This window comes from Corvus moneduloides, chromosome 2 (genome assembly GCF_009650955.1).
Source record: "Corvus moneduloides isolate bCorMon1 chromosome 2, bCorMon1.pri, whole genome shotgun sequence".
NCBI classification, from domain to species: domain Eukaryota; kingdom Metazoa; phylum Chordata; class Aves; order Passeriformes; family Corvidae; genus Corvus; species Corvus moneduloides.
The window spans coordinates 80,704,989-80,721,721 of NC_045477.1; the positions used below are offsets into that span (position 1 = coordinate 80,704,989).

The window sequence follows — 16,733 nt, forward strand, 5'->3', positions numbered from 1 at the left end:
GGCAACTGTGAATAACCATGAGAGCAAAGCTGAGCCTGAGGTTAAGCAATTTTTTCATGATCCAGCACAACAGCTGCATGAAAAGTAACACTCTCCATTAACAACTCAACTGTATTCTCACTTCCAGGAAAAAGATATAAAAAAATTCGTAATACTCTAAAAACCTAACAATCATTCTAATATGGTCAGTGGATACAACCTGAACATGTTTTTGGGGAAGCCAACATCATCCAGAAAGACACATAACAAATTCATGTTCAAAGTGGGGCAAAACACGACCAAAACTTACACTGGAACTGTGCCTCACCTATCAAAATTATTCTGATATGTATATCTTCCATTAGTAATATACTGACCAAGCAAACAGATTCATTCAGATACAATTAATATAATGACATAAATTAGTAACATACTTAGCATACACAGCTTCATTAGAGACCTTTATGTCTCTCAAAATTTATTAAACAATGAAATAAGAGCATGACTCAAAAATATTCCTTTTCTAATATGGTTCCAGAGAGTTCCCTTAGTCTTCCAACTCTTCTGCTTAAAAACACTAAAATGCACACCTCTTTCTGATGGAAAACCAGTAGTTAGCAGCTGTTATTTCATAACTCACCACCATTCTCATTTAGTCATAATTTTCTCTGAAGTCTAAATTCTTGAAAAACATTAATATTGCAATTTTAACTAAACAAAAGAGCTATTAAAAAAAATCAACAATTAAACTATTTTGGTCTCAATTATTTGGTACCCATATGCTAAATTTTTCAGTACTCATATTTTCTCCATTTAAAGAAATTCTCTGTTCTTCAATCACATAAAAGTCATCAAAAATCCAAATCTGCTTGAGCAAAAACTGTATATGGGTTATAAACTTCACTGGCATTTGGCCAAACACTGTTATTCTCAACATCTCCTTACATTAAAACATATGTAAAATAGAAAAGAAAGTAATCTAATTTAGTTTGCACTCACTGGGATGAGGAATTTAACAATTTTAGTTCCAGCTGCAAGGGATTTTGCTGTCTCTTCCTTACTGAGTTTACTTAGGAAACTTTTTAAGTTGCTGTTGTTTTGGGTTAGAAAAGCAGCCAAAATTCCTCTTGCAACGGCTGTGTTATCTTCCTTTATTTTTGATGAAGGATTGTTCAAAATCCCAACTCGTGTATGACTGCTTGTTTTCTGCAAAGAAAAACACAGAACAATAAGTAATTTTACAGTTCCATCTGCTGTTACCTAATGTATTCATATCAATTATAACTATGTGAAATGCCCTTAAGTATTTAATTTTTTGCAGCTATTTCTCTTTAGAAAAGATACATCAATGACTAATTCAGAACAACTGTGAGTAAAAATGTGATTAGTAAGGATTTACCTATTTTGTGATAAATATTTTAAATAGAAGTGTTAAGTTTTTTTAATAGAACAATTGCTTTTGAGCATTTTGCAGAAGCATGTTTTTAACGAAGGACATACACAAGTGTTCATTTACAGACTTCAGAACTAGTTTTATAGATGTCTTTCTACTTCACAAAAATTATTGAACTAAGCATAAAACAAATGAAAGAGAATTTATCCACTTATCACTCTAATCTTCATCAACAGAAAAATCTTTCACTTGCTAGTGCAGTGATGCCACTCAAATTTTACCAGAGAATGGGATGATTCTAAGGTAGGATCAAATAACATCACAAACTGAAGAAAAGGTAAATGGACTCCACTGCAGGAAGGAATAAAAAAATAAGGAATGCAATCACTGGTATTCAGCACTGGAGAGGCTTCCACTAAGTACTTCCAAGATGGTCAGAAAACTGAGGAAGCACTGAAGAATCTGGGCTTGCTCCATCTGGCAAAGAGAAGGCTATGGAGAACCTGAATAGCAACCAACAGCTACTGATGGGGGAGTAAAAAACACGACAGGGCTAAACCCTTCCTGGTAGCAGCAAAGGGCACAACAAGGGGTAACACTCGCAAATTTTGGCCTGGCAGAAAAGAACTGTAATGTGAAGGCTGTGCAACACCAGAGCAAAATGAAAAGGGAAGGGACAGAGTCATGTCCTTGGAGATTTTCAGAAATCCTTCAAACACACCTATAGCTGACCTGATGTAATGAAGGCAGTAATTCCACTTGGAGTGGGAGGCTGAACTGGATGACCTCAAGAGGTCTCTTCCAGCTAAGACAGTTCTAAGCTTTTTCCAAATGAAGTAAAAATCTATCAGTAGTTTTCAAGATAGCTGGAATAGCTAAAAGTGAATTTCCTTCAGCCATTTTTCCACCCAGATTTTTGCATGCTTTACTTCAAGTGCTGATGGCAAGTCATGAGCAAGTGGTGACTGCCAAATCTGCTACTATCAGAAATTATACTATACCCTGACTTGAGAAATAAAAGGGACTAGAGAGGAGTAGAGAACCTCAATACAAATCAATGGACTTCTAAAAATACTGTTTCGGTTTTTTTCTCATGAAACTCAAAAATCACTGGACTAAGAAATACATGAGGTTTACCTAATGTTTTGGGTTTTTTTCCCTAGATTCTCCTCACCAATGCAAGAGGACTTGGCCAGGTGGTTCTCACCTCTTAATTGGGAGCTATGGCACATTTCTCCTTTTGAAGACGGTTAAAAAATGAAGCTACAGAGAGAATACATCTGTCAAGCCTGAGACACAAATCAAACAGTCCAAGAAATTAAATGCCTTCTGCAATAAGGACTTGTACTGCATATTGTTCTTTATCTTTTTAAAAGCCTCTTTCTAAGACACAGTTGTTACCACATACTTTCTGCAACATACCAATTTTCTAATTCCCTCAGGGTGGTTCCTATTTCATTCTTGATTAGAAAATCTAGATGCATTCCCAATTTCAGTTTAAGTACTCTTTTAACCTGCCCCAAACAGAGGGTCTTTTTGACATTTATATTGATGTGACATTTATACTTTCTAAAGTATATTTATATTTTAGACATTCATACTTTAAATCCTATTATTAACACAAAAGAACTTAAAAATAAGCAAACTCATAAATGTGGATGATCCTCCTAGCATATTAAAACACACACAAAAATTGATCTGTCTCAGAAACACAAACAGCACAGGGAGAAATGGTTGCTTCATGGCCACAGCTGTGCCACATAATACAGGAGATAAGTGCTTAATGGTTCACATCAACAGGCAGTATCCTAAATGCCTTCCCAGTAACATTCTGGGCTATCTGATGGGAGTAAGTCTAACTGGGAAGAAATTCACCCTTTTAATACACAGTGTCACAGTTTGTCTCCTGCCTCATGAGTCCATGAACAAAATGGAAATTTCCATGCAGGAATTACAAAACAAAAGCACAGTCTCGTAAGTCTGCACCCGATCAAAAAAAAAAAAAAAAAAAAAAAAAAAAAAAAAAGAGCTGTTACACTTTTATTTAAGAGTATGATTTTGAATGTGCAGAGACAGTTGTTAAGAACATATTCATAATAACTATTTTAATAAAACCTGCTAGAAACTCACCAGGCTTTTCAAGGCATTAGAAAGCAGTTGCCTACCAGCTGGCTTTTCAAAATCAGCAATAATCCAGATAGTAACAGCATATAATGCATCCTCATCTGAAAATTAAAGATAATCCTGTTTTACATTCTGGAGAATCTTCTCATAACTAATGAAAAACAAACCAATTCTGTTTGTCATTTCAAAATTTATGTGTATATTTGACTGCTGTCTTCCACTGTAAGAATCCTTTCCCCTCTGAATTGAAATAAGATTCTTAGAAGGTAATTTATCATTTTAATAGGAGGGAGGCACTAAAATAGCTGATCCATTGTTGCAGCACTTAAACAAGAAGGCCCTAAATAATTAGTTCCAATTAACAAAACCCGCTTTACCAGAGGTTACTTGTGAACATTTGATGGAGGCTGAGCATATAGCTAGCAATGAAAAGAATTAAGTAGTTACAGGAATGCATAAACTAGGCCAGTCACTTTCCCTGGCAGCAAAGGGAGAGAGTCCTTCAACTAAAGGCAGGAAAAAACGTATCATTTCTGGACACAAATGGGATTATACTAAATACAGTCCAAGGAAAGTAAACTACTGTGTAAGTGTACACACAGAAAATGTCTGTTTTTCTTGCTCTGTGGTCTCCTGTTCTTTACTTGTCAGAGAAGAGCAATGGTAAATGAAAAATTTTGCAAAATTATCTGTAGAATATTAGCAGTCTACTCAGGTCTATCATACATCCCCCAAAAAATAATGCATATAGCCTGAAATTTTCCAAGGTTCTGGTGAGATGCTAGGAAAAGGTTATTATTAATTGTTGCTGTGGTCTAGAGAAACACACTGGGCAGAGAGATTTGAAATGTAGATTCCATCTTAAAGGTTATAGGTTTTACACAAGAGACCTCAATCTTAGAAATAAGTCTACAGATTGAAAGCCACTCATTTGACAGCTTACTGGGATGTCCCTGTGGTTGTAGACACAGAACCAAGTAAGAGCCAAATAACTTTATTTTAAAGAAATTTAAGTGTTTGGCATTTCTTTCTGATAATGAATTAAGTAAAACTCTGTAAATACCACATAAAAATCACTGAATGAACAGCACTTTGTTAACAGGGTAATTATGTCCCTTGATGGACTCATGTAAATGAGCAGCTGTTAACTGTCTACTTCTAGAATTTAATAAGGCAAGACCCCATGCAGCATTATGCCCCCACTGCTGTAATTTCTTCTCTCTCAAGGAAAGGTACTTGCGGATGCAATAAGAATATTTTACGTCAAAAAGTATTTGAAATGTACAAAAACATTTGAGGTTTAATAAAGACAAAATGTATAAATGGGTTATAATCCATCAGATTATATATAATAGAATATAACTTCTATTTCTTTTCTATAGAAAGCCAAAGGCTCATATAGCAAAATTAAACCATCTAACTAGAGGAAAAATAAGGAGATACTTAATACATTAGAAACATAATAAATTATTCCTTAAATTTAGAAATACCTAATTTTGGCATAGACATACAAACTCTATTCATTCTGCAGTTGATAATACTGCAAGTAAGAGTAACTTGAAAACCGAACACACTCCAATATCTTCAAGTAAAACCATATTAGTATGGAAGCTGAGTCTATCTTCAAAGCTGCAAAAGTCTTGTAAAGCCTTTCAACTCTATGTCTGTAAAACAAAAACAACTAGCCACAACATCCATCCCATTTCAAAGCTACAAAAACTAAAACAGCTACCCTGTTACTTATAATTCATGTTTACAATATTCAGATATGCTCTGCTTCCCAAAAGAAGATACTGTGATACTGAGAAATGTTTAATTTATATGGAATCCTTAGGATATTGACTTACTTGGGATATCTTACTGGTAAATTTCAACAATTTGTAATAGCCATATAAAGACAGATAGATAACCTATAAAGAAAATTAATTACCTTTTTTTGTTAAATACTTCATGTTATCTGAGATTACAGCACTTTTATCTTGTGAATCCAAAAAGGAGAAAGTAGAGAAGTCTTCCACATGAAACGGAACTGCATAATGTAAACCACAAATTATTAGATTTATAAAAATGAAAACAAAACTGAAAAACAACCCACAAATCATAACAATATCCAAGAAAAGGAGTTACCAGAGCTGGATCTGAAATGTATGTATCTTCTTTCTGCTCCAAGAATACTGGGGTTTATACGTGAAACTACATTGTTCTGATCCATAAGAAAATCCACTGCATTTACATGATCATCTAACAAACCCTGCAGTAAGAGAAAAATGTAAAATCTGTACTTTTAAGACAGATTTTCAAGACAAACAAAGACCAAGTATTTGTACAATCTTTCAACTGAGCTTTAAGTTTCTACATACACCAAGTTATGGACAATGTCAGGTCAAAACCATACAAATGTGACACAGGTAGTTATTTCAAAATATCAGATACAGATTTTTCAATGAACAACTGCAGTACATTCTCAGTTTCTGGTTGAAAAATTCCATACAATGACTACGTGCTTAGCCGATCCTTCAGCCTTGAATAATTTAAATATACTGTTTCAAAACCACGACCAGAAATTAATGTAACAATGTAATTGCAGGTGTGATAGTATTAATTTCAAGCCATCTCATTATAAAAAACTTTATATATAAACATTACTGAAACAATTCACTGTCAAATATTTCATCTTGCACTCGTTCAGAAATCTTAAACATACCATGAACACTGCCCGCTGGAAGGAGCCACTGGCATCAAAAATCCTCTGAAGAATAAGTGTCTCCAACTCTGCTGCATCCATCTCCTCTCTGGTAAAGGGCACGCCATTAAACAGCGCTTGAGGCAGCGGGCCCAGGCCACTCTTTTTATAAAAGGTTGCTCCTGCCTGATCAAATCAGAAATATCACAGGATTAAAGAGACTGTGGCTGACTGTAGTAAAAAAATGAAACTAATATCAAGAGAGGATGAACTCTAATCTCTAAGCACTCTTCACTGTCACACCTTGTCACGAGTAGCAGAGACAAAACAGAAAGTGCTTGGAAACCAACCAGGACAGATGGGACTCATTTGTCAAACAAAATGACAAAAGAAATTATAGATCCATATACATCATTGTAAACTTTTGCTTTATCATCTTGCTGAGAAATATTCTTTTATTCTGCTTAACATTCCTAGCAAGTAAAAATAAAGCAAATAACATTTGGAGAAGAACCCTGAGACAGTCAAAGCTGCTTTTATCAAAGAAACCACCCTAGAAAAAAAACTCAAAAGGGTTTTGTGTTTGTAAGTCAAGTTTTACTTGGTAAGAAAGCAGAAGAGGCTAATTTTTCCCCCAAGTGAAAAAATCCATGAGACAAACAGAAATAAAGATGTACTGTAAGTAATTCCCCTTTCTTATTCTGCATCCCTTCACGTTTTCTTTCGGTGCCACTTTCTGAATGGCTACAAACTCTATGGCAGTATCTATGCTTCCATCTTTCTGCCATCCTGCTGTCTCCTTCCTGGTCTTCATCACAGGCCCACTGTCCCTGCTTGTATGGAGGATTGCCTCCTGGTGGCTGACTAGTTTTCTTCCTTTAATATTCTCTATGGGAGATTTTCTTCTCCTAACTGTTTCCAGGGCACATTCAAACTGCCCTTCTATATGAAGCCTCCAGGCTTCATTCCAATGAGGAACAAACACTGTAAGGCACACAGCGCTCTTTTCTGGCTGCCTCAAAGCATCTTTTTAAAGAAACATAATACACATTTTATAACAAATCCTAAAAGGAAATGAACAAAATGGAGTCAGAAACAAGACTATATAGATAGCATGGCTGAAGACACATATAGGAAGAAGGTATTTTATATATGTTTTAGCAGAAAACTGATTACTCAGTCAATTAGAGATAAAAATGTGATCTCTATAGCCTTTAAATTAAAATCCATAGTTGTCTTTCCCAAAGGAAATTATAAGCAGAAAGCACAGTTAAAGAAAACAACGATCCACCTAGAAAAAAGGCTTCAGCTCCTTATCCAGACATAGGTAAACAATTTCTACAGCATGAGGGAGACCCCTTGACATGCCTACTAGAAAAACACTTGTGGCTCCTGAAAGGAGCAGGCAAGAGTAAATTTTCATAGTGAGAGTAGTAATGCAGAAACCTTTACAACATTTCCATTAATGACTGAATGGTGGCTGAAGAACAATTTGACTCAAAGATGCTGTATTTACTTGCTCTAACACTTAGCAATCCTTCAGCTTAGTAAATACACTGAGTTGTACACTGCAGTATTTCATACTCAACATAGGTCTCAACATACCTGCCTCCCTTCATCATATTCAGAATGAACATCCAGGATAGTCTGAACATCAGCACGGGGGTACTCACTTCTAAGAACATCTTTCACATCATCTACTGTCAGAACATTTCTGTCCTTCACTTCATGGTACATCTGTAAAAATTATAGCAGAAAGAAATTAAAAAATTTAGTAAGTCGTCAAACAGAACTTGATAAATAGAAGTAAATAAACAATAAGTAAGTATAATCTTTTGATAGTGCTCTAGCAAATTTTATATTGGTATAATTTTACATAGCTTTTATTGCTATACTGCAGTTTTTATACTGCTTTAGTAATTATCACCATTGAACATATGCACAATTTTTTATCAGAGCACTGTTCTGACTGATCTATTATTTTACCTTTAGTCTAAATCTGAAGTGGCAAAGGAAATACAACTATGTGAGCTGAATGTGAAAGGTTATTCCTCTCTACTAATTAGAGAAGCAATTTAAATTCTCTTTATAAACTACCTAAAATGGGTAGTTACCTGAATTCATATTAATCCAAGCCTAAACTAGTCAGTAACACTTTTGTCTACAGTGGTAATTTTTCCTTACCAACTTTATCTTATTTCAGAGAATAGTAATTTTATTACTGTCATCATATATAAAATTAAAATTTGAAGAGAAAATTATTCAATCCATTTCTCTTCAAATGAGGAACAATATTTTCCTCTAGCTCTGAGTATCTCAAACCTTTATTTTATTGCTTCTATTTTTGTTATCTTTCAATTATATTTATCATCCCCTCCTTTTTATATTATGGAACAAAGTAAAGAGAGAAACACAACGTTTTAAAAAGCACACTGTAAATTATATTTTTTGATCTAGTCATGGATAATCATCACCCATGCATGTCAGCTCCCTAACATTTGTGGATTTCTCTTCCAAGGTATTCCTGGTTACTTCAATTCCTTTCATCTTAACCTCTCTAAGTTTGTCCATGACACCATGACATTTTCTAGGCACTAAACATAAAAACAGAAAAATGGAAGAAAAATTGTTATGCAGAAATACCATATTCTCTGACACAACTTTTACCCACAGAGCCTTTACATAGATGGCTCCCTTTTTTTCTCCTCCATTCATCTCTCATCTCTGAAATTCCTGTCTTATGAGAACCTGCATTCTCTCGCAAAGACATCCTGTCTCATTAAGCTGTAAGCCTGGAATATTTTTGTTTTCTACACCCATGGACAGGCTCAACCATAACCAAAAAAAAAAAAAAAAAAAAAATTGTGTCTTACTGTTTCACTGCCTACACTGGACAAAAAGAAAAGGTTTTTCAAAGCTTATAGGACTGCCAAGGTGACACTAAAATCCCTGAACTCCAAAAGACACAGAACACAAAGACAGGCCCATTACGTTAACAGATATAATACAGAATAATTTTTCATAAGAAAATACTGAAAGCTGCAAGGCATGCATCTACTTTTTTACATTATTGAAGAAAGCCTGTTGATAGGCAAAATTACAATAGCAAATTGGTTTCTGGAAGAGGAAAGTATTTCTGCAAATAATTCTATAGTATATTAATGCTGTATATGTTATTAACATTTCACTTCTGCGTAAAGTAAATGCACACATCTCATGCTATCACAAGACAGCAAGATCCTAAATATATAAAATTTAATAAATTACAAAACAGAAGTAAATAGCTGATTTCTTGTGCAAGAACTAACATTAATTATTGACATAAAGGCCTGAGAGATGTCAGATTCCTCTGCAATGTAATTAAAAGTTCTCCAAAGAGCTACTCCAGCATCTTCATTTCCATCAATTTCTTCTTTTGTACTTAAAATGAAAACAATTCCAATTCTACAAACAAACAAAAAGAGATCATACACTTTAACACAATATCTGCTTCACACACATTCTATGACAAATATAGAAGAACAAAATGTTTGCATTCAAGTGATCTGCTAGCATGGAAAACCCTGTACCTGGGTGGTGTTTCCATGACTGTGTATGGCGACACAGGATACCAGCCATGCATCCTTCATCAGCTCTACAGTATGCTTAGGTTACCAACTATGTACTGACTTTACATATGCCTTTTAAAGCTGGCAATAATTAAGACTTCTGTGAGTCAATAGGGTTTAATCACACTACTTTCTCTCCTTACCTGCATGAAGGTTTTGATTCTTTACATTCTTGCCACCATCTCTTAATGACTGGAGTCTTTGTTTTAGTCTGGGCATTGTCTTTCATTTTTCTGAAAGGGCTTTCTTGAGTAGATGCATGAAGACATGCTGGGGTACCGATGTCCCATCATAAACCTGTGCCACTCCTACTAGCCCTTCTCTTGCCTTTTGAACCTTTTGGGGCTTCCACCACCCTGACATGGCCATTCTTTTTCCAATCACAACAGTTTTAAACACATCTACTACTAATCCCTAAATTTCCATTAATTTAAAGAAATCCCAAAGAAATACGAGGCTTGAGAGGTAAAAAAGCCTATTGGAGGTGGTGCTTTGATACCATTTGCGTGTAAAAAACCTGGACTGAGACTAGGCCATACTATCTTTATGGTCCCTTCCAACCCAAACCTTTCTGTGGAAACACACAGAACACTGCAATCTGTCTTCCATTACGGTTTTGTAATTGAATGATGAAAAATAGGAAAAAAAGAAGATCAGAACTAGTAAAATTTTAAAGGAAAATGAAACAGCTGTAATTTATTGAGGACACAAAATGCCATTTCACAGGAAGATTTTAAATATTTAACATGCAATTCATCTTGCTGAACTTTGGATATCCTTCTCTTTTAAACTGTGGAAATAAACAGGCATTTCTGAGAGCAATTCATTTTTTCTTGTAACTAGGTATCTCAGATCAACCAGACTGTACCTCAAAAGTGTCCATGTCTCAAATGATGGCTAGTTCAGACTCAGGCAACTCACTTTTAGGAATTCAAAACTCGATGAGGATAATCTCACTTTGGTCTTTTGAGTGTGTATATCAAAACAACATTAGAAAAAGCAACCACAATTGAAAGAACTGAGTTCCAAAAATCCCTTGAAAGCATGTTTTACTTACAGAATATTTTGATTAGAATGGAATTTCACAAGGGCACCCAGTGGGACTATTTGAGAAGATAAGTTTTTATCAGACCTTTGCAGTTCATTTTACACACATTCAGGTATGCTATCCCTTGCAATCTGTTTGCTTAAGAATACTTAATACTTGAGTAAGCTTGACACAAATGGGTAACCAATGGGCCTTATTAGAATGTTGTTGCATTGGCCTTAATTTGAATTCACATCCTTGTCTAGTACAATGGAAGATGAAGAAGAAAAAAGGAAAGCATCCTTATTTAAAAATTTTTCCCCAAGACTTTTATTTTTCCTTACCTCAGTGGTACATCATGATGATAGAACAATTCTGCCAGCTTCATATAATCACCAGTACGTTCTTGGACAGGGTCAACAAAAAGTACCTAAGAAGAGAAAATATATCCGGCATCCAATATTTTTTCTTTATGTCTGTTTTTATTTTTTCTTCAGACATAAGATCTAAACAAGAACATTAATTTCCAAAGTAGCTGTATGCCCCAGCTGTTTTCAATTTTTAGAGCATTCATTGTAAGAAAACATTAAGAGTATAAATGAAAATAACAACTGAATTAATGAATTTGGACCAAATGGTGATAATAGGATTTAACCATTTACTGAACTTCAAACCAAGTGATCCCTCTTTTCTCCTTTGAAAGGGTCTGCGCCATTACTTAATTTTTATTAAGAAACTCCATATTTATTTTAGAAAGATATAATACCGATTTTTCTGTTACTTCTTCTAACAAACTCTCTTCTGTTGTGAAAACCAAACAAAAACAAATACACAGAATATTTTGGCTAAAAACTTTAAGTAGAGTGGAACTTTGGGAAAGAATTCTTCCTTCCTGTCTCACATATCTTTGTAGTCACTCTTTCACTTGGTGTAGCTTGAAGTATAAAATCATATCTTTCAGGCATACATAGAATCTAAAGCTGGGATGTGTTTGCATAGGCGAATTATTCTTATGTAGATTTAATTGTGACATCTGTGCCTCATATATTCAACTTTGTACTGCAAACTCCCCTTACAATTTATCATATTTGCTAGAGTATCTAAAATGAAGCAGAATAACTTTTAAAATTTTGAACACTCCAGATTATAGTTAAATGGTGTGTTGTAGATTCCTACAATATAGCTTTTGTATTTAACTGTGAATATGTAATACAATCTACTTCAGATTACACATCTTATGCTTCATTATAAACATACTTTTTTTATTACCTACTGCTTGTATTTTCATTGTCGTTTATACACAAACTTCGCATCACTGCAACCAACTACATCAAAGACAAAGGGATCAAGTGCACCCTCAGCAGCTTTGCAGGGAACACCAAGCTGAGTGGTGCAGCTGACACACCTGAAGGATGGGAAGCCATCCAGAGGGACCTGGATAGGCTCAAGAAGTGGGTCCATGGGAACCTCACGAGTTTCAACAAGGCCAAGTGCAAAGTGCTGCATCCAGGCTGGGGCAACTCCCAGTTTATCAATACAGGCTGAGGGATGAACAGATTGAGAGCAGCCGTACCAGAAGGATTTGGGGGGTGCTGGTGGATGAGAGGCTGAACATGAGCTGGCAATGTACACTCACAGCCCAGAAACCAAACATACCCTGGGCTGCATACAAAGCAGCATGGCCAGCAAGGTGAGGGAGGGGATTCCGTCCCTGTGCCATGGTAGACACCTCATGGTGGGAAACCCCATGTGGAGTGCTGCATCCAGCTCTGGGGTTCTCAGCACAGGAAAGACACGGACCTCGACTGGGTCCAAAGGAAGGCCACAAAAACAGAGGGCTGGAGCATCTCTCCTATGAATATAGGGAGACTTACAAAAAGGAGAGAGGTTTTTTACCAGTTGTAGAGACTGTAGTGACAGAACAAGAGGTAGCAGTTTTAAACTCAAAGAGGGCAGATTTAGACTGAATGTGAAGAAATGAGGGTGGTGAGACACCAAAGGTATCACAGGGGAACTGGCTGCCCAGAGAAGCTGTGGATGGACCACCATTTAAATTGTTAAAGGATAGGATGGATGAAGTTTCAGTCCCTGGTCTTTGTAGGAGGGCTGGACTAGACAACTTTTAATGGTCCTTTACAACCCAAACCATTTTATGATTCTATGGTTCAGAAGATCGTAATTTTAATTTAATTTTAATTTAAGTCAGCAATAGCTGCTTCCTTAGCTTACTAGCTGATGCAGACTCCTATTTGCAGAAGAAAAATTAAGCTACAAGACATTCATAATTAGTATGCTTTATAACTTAAATATTTTTATACCTCAGTTCACCATCTCTAAACCATGGACAGCTATCACCACCTTCCCTCATTCTTTGATAGTAGTGAAATTTCTATGCGTAGTATGGAAAGGAACAAAAAACTCTTGACTGTGCCCAAATCCATCTGCGAATCAAACTAATAGCCACATATGACTGACTAGATAAAGCAATATTCACTACTGTTAACAGATCCACATAGAAAACTTACCTTAATAATAAATTCAGCATGTGTATTTTTTAATAAACTATCTGTCCACATACTAATATATACTCTATGCAAAAAAATTAAGTTCTCCAAACTTACCAAATTATATAAATTGCGTCTAATCTCCTGTAAAAATCCAGGAAATGTGGGTTTTAGCAGTTCCTGATAGCTTGCAGGCCATGTGCTATAGCTGTGATCTTGCTCTATATTATTAATCCACTAAAACAAAAAAGGCAGCCATTTAGAAAACACGTATCAAACACTGAGAAAACTATGTGGGCATAATAATATCATAAAATGTCTCCCTTTTTTTTGTTAAATAATAACAGAAAATAGATTCTAAATTTTATCTTTTTTTTTTCTTTTTAATCGAACTGGTTTTTATCTGCAGTACACAATAACACTAATACTGAATGGAAAAGGAAAGTGGACCATTTGTACTGTGTATAAGGATGTGAATAAAACCATTTTTTTTCAAGTGTGGAAATTACTTTCACAATGTAAACATCATAACAATGTATCACACAGATGTGTGTAACACAGCATAACCATCTTGCAATCCAAATACAGTATTTATCTGCAACCTGCAGCAACAGCACTTCAGATAGATCAAAATAGCCAATTCACACGTGGCTGATTTGTTCCTCTAGTCCTTTCTGTGCAAGCCGTGGCAAACAGAAGAGTGAAATGTGGCTCTTTCCAGTGCAAAAAATAATGTTTTAGTGCCTTTTCCCCTGGCATATAACCTTTGTAATGAAACCTGTGTAAATTTTGAAGAACGGTAAAAGTCACAGTCATTGAACAGTTAGAAATAATATTTAAGTGGCCCACAATTCACTTATCATACTTGTGAAGTACACTTAGAAGTCTTGCATAATTTGAGATATTATGTAGTACTATGTAGCTACATTAAAAGACAAATTCTATAGTTTGGAGTGTGCGACTACTCTAGATACATTTTTCTTTTCTTTTTAACATCCTAGATCTTAAAATTTTAATAAGGTATGAACTAGAGAAAATTACTCATTAAAAATATTGAAGGGATATTACCCTCAAAAATATTTTAAACTGCTAATTGATATATGGCCTTATGCTTAGTATTTCAATTGCAGTACAAAAAAATATAAATTGTCTCATACAGAGAATTATCAAAGATGTAATCTCTAAATAAATGTTTAATTACTTACTATTATTGAAGAGTGACGAATATCTAGCACATAATTATTATCGGTAGGATGTATATGCAACCTCATAAATTTACTCAGTATCTCCCCTTTGATGCCAAGTTCATGAAGGCCATGCATCACTTTTCCTTCCAGTTTAAGAGTCTCTAAGATACTTTTTCAGGAAGATAAAATACATAATGTCTACATAGAACTCTTTTCATGACATAAAAATAATTTTTAAAACTGAAAACAATCTTCATGTCAATAGTCTTAGAAATATTTTTCCCCTTATATTCTCCCACAGCCTAAATTTAGAACAGTATCAGTTAATAACACTGTAAGTGTACGTCTCCAACTCATTTCAAAACATAATTACAACAGATTATACAATTCTTTTATTCATTCAGATCTATTCTACATGAAGCAATTTTATCCATCTTTAGTAAGAAGTGGCAGGACAGCAGAGTGAAAGGTTTCTTGCTGCACTGTCCTGCCTGAGGCAGAAATCCAAGCTGGGGTATCCTAAGAAGCAGCTTTGAATGCGAGTTAAGAAGCAAGCAGCAAGTGATAGAGATACAGATGAACTCTAAGCCTGTATCATGGCAGAACTCAGGAAACAGCATGGAGGAAACACCCAGCCACACCCTAAAACCTCCCAGAAGACCCAAGGGGACTCTGGAACATCTGCTGCAACCTGAAAGTTCAAATTTGAGAATGAAAAAAACCCTGAAGTACTCCACAGCAGAACACAGCTGGCAAGATTTTGTGACTGCCTTCATGTCTGTATTTTCCTGATTTTTAAGTAATAGGAATATGAAAGCATTAACTTTCTTATTTGTAAAGTGCTTTTCACACCTTTTGACAAGCACACATTAGATTCCTTCCATTTCCAAATTAATTTTACATGGTGAGTTGTAAAATTATAAGCAAATTAGAAAACATATTCCAAGAGAAAAGGCTATTCTCAACTACTTATACAATGACCATACTCAAAGCAAAACAACTGTAAATCAGTATTCCTCCTACTGGAACACTTCCTTGTCCCTAAAATTTAACAGATGAGACTAGGACCATGAATACAACTCTCCAGTATTAGTAATTCTGTGACCTTACCTAAAGGGATCATGAAAATCCAGGTCAATATGAAGGCCATTTAGAAATAAACGTGCTTCTCCAGGTTGAATTCCAAGTGTTTCATGAAAATGCTAAAAAGTAAAAAGCACTGCTTACTTATTTAGGTGTATGTCTACATTAACACATATAAACACCCTTAAGTAATACTGCAAAATATACACATTAAATCTCTTCCACACAATTTCTTCCTTTATCTGAGTGTTGGAAAAAATCCTGACTACATCTTTTATAAGTGCTACTTAATACACTTCAGATGTACGCATACAAATGAAAACAACCTACCTGTATGAGGCAGAGAAAGAGACACATTCTCTGTGTTTGCCAACAGAAAGTGAAAACACACACACAACCACATACAGAAATACAGCTTGTAAGTTTTTGAAAAATTATTCCTATATATCCATTCAGCAAAGGGAGATCTTACATATGTCCCTCAGACCTCCACTTGAAACCAGCTTTCTCAATAAGTTAACATCTCTCAATTCTGAAAAATGCGTAGTTGAATTGTTTCAGGGAATTAGGAAAAACAGACTAGAAACTTAAAAACTTGTCTAACAAAGGGACCATGGAAAAAACACAGATGAGAAAGGGACAGCATAGCACATCTTGGCTCGGCAAAGAAGAAAAAAGATCCATAATAAACAAATACAAGAGGAAGGAAGTATTTAGGGAGTAAAGCATATCTTATCATTTTCCTTCAGAGGGTTCTGAGGCACAAAACTATATTGTAGCAAGGTAAGTGACAAGAGCAACAACAGTAGTGTATCCTAACTCATGCCAGGAGGAGCAATCAGATTTCCAGATCTGCCTTAATTCCCAACAGAGAAATGGAAAGCACAAAAAATACACAAAAAAACCAAACTGAGAAAGATGTATTTTTTTTCCAATTTAGCTCCCACTTGCTAAACAAAGTAAGTGTGAACTAAAAATGTACTTTAAGAAAAGCATGCCTACAGCAAGCAACTCAGGCTGAGTATATCACTCCTGTTATAAACCTATCACTAGACAAATGAGAGCAAAAATGAGAAAACATTGAAAACAGTATTATTTCTTTAAAGCAGTGTGGTTATGTTCACACAGTTAAATATAAGTAGGAA

The 16,733-nt window shown here is 35.2% G+C and overlaps 1 protein-coding gene across 4 annotated transcripts in view; it reads right to left on the minus strand.

Moving 5' to 3' along the window:
• Positions 1-16,733, minus strand: part of UGGT2 (UDP-glucose glycoprotein glucosyltransferase 2) — an 80,120-nt gene that overhangs the window by 32,028 nt on the left and 31,359 nt on the right. For all 4 annotated transcript variants that reach the window (XM_032100057.1, XM_032100056.1, XM_032100058.1 and 1 more), the window contains 11 exons: positions 15,616-15,707; positions 14,524-14,674; positions 13,436-13,555; positions 11,159-11,244; positions 9,488-9,623; positions 7,785-7,916; positions 6,201-6,365; positions 5,624-5,747; positions 5,427-5,525; positions 3,503-3,597; positions 979-1,185 (listed from right to left, as the gene is read on the minus strand). In XM_032100057.1, coding sequence (XP_031955948.1) covers positions 979-1,185; positions 3,503-3,597; positions 5,427-5,525; positions 5,624-5,747; positions 6,201-6,365; positions 7,785-7,916; positions 9,488-9,623; positions 11,159-11,244; positions 13,436-13,555; positions 14,524-14,674; positions 15,616-15,707 — 1,407 coding nt within the window. The remainder of the gene's footprint in view (positions 1-978; positions 1,186-3,502; positions 3,598-5,426; positions 5,526-5,623; positions 5,748-6,200; positions 6,366-7,784; positions 7,917-9,487; positions 9,624-11,158; positions 11,245-13,435; positions 13,556-14,523; positions 14,675-15,615; positions 15,708-16,733) is intronic.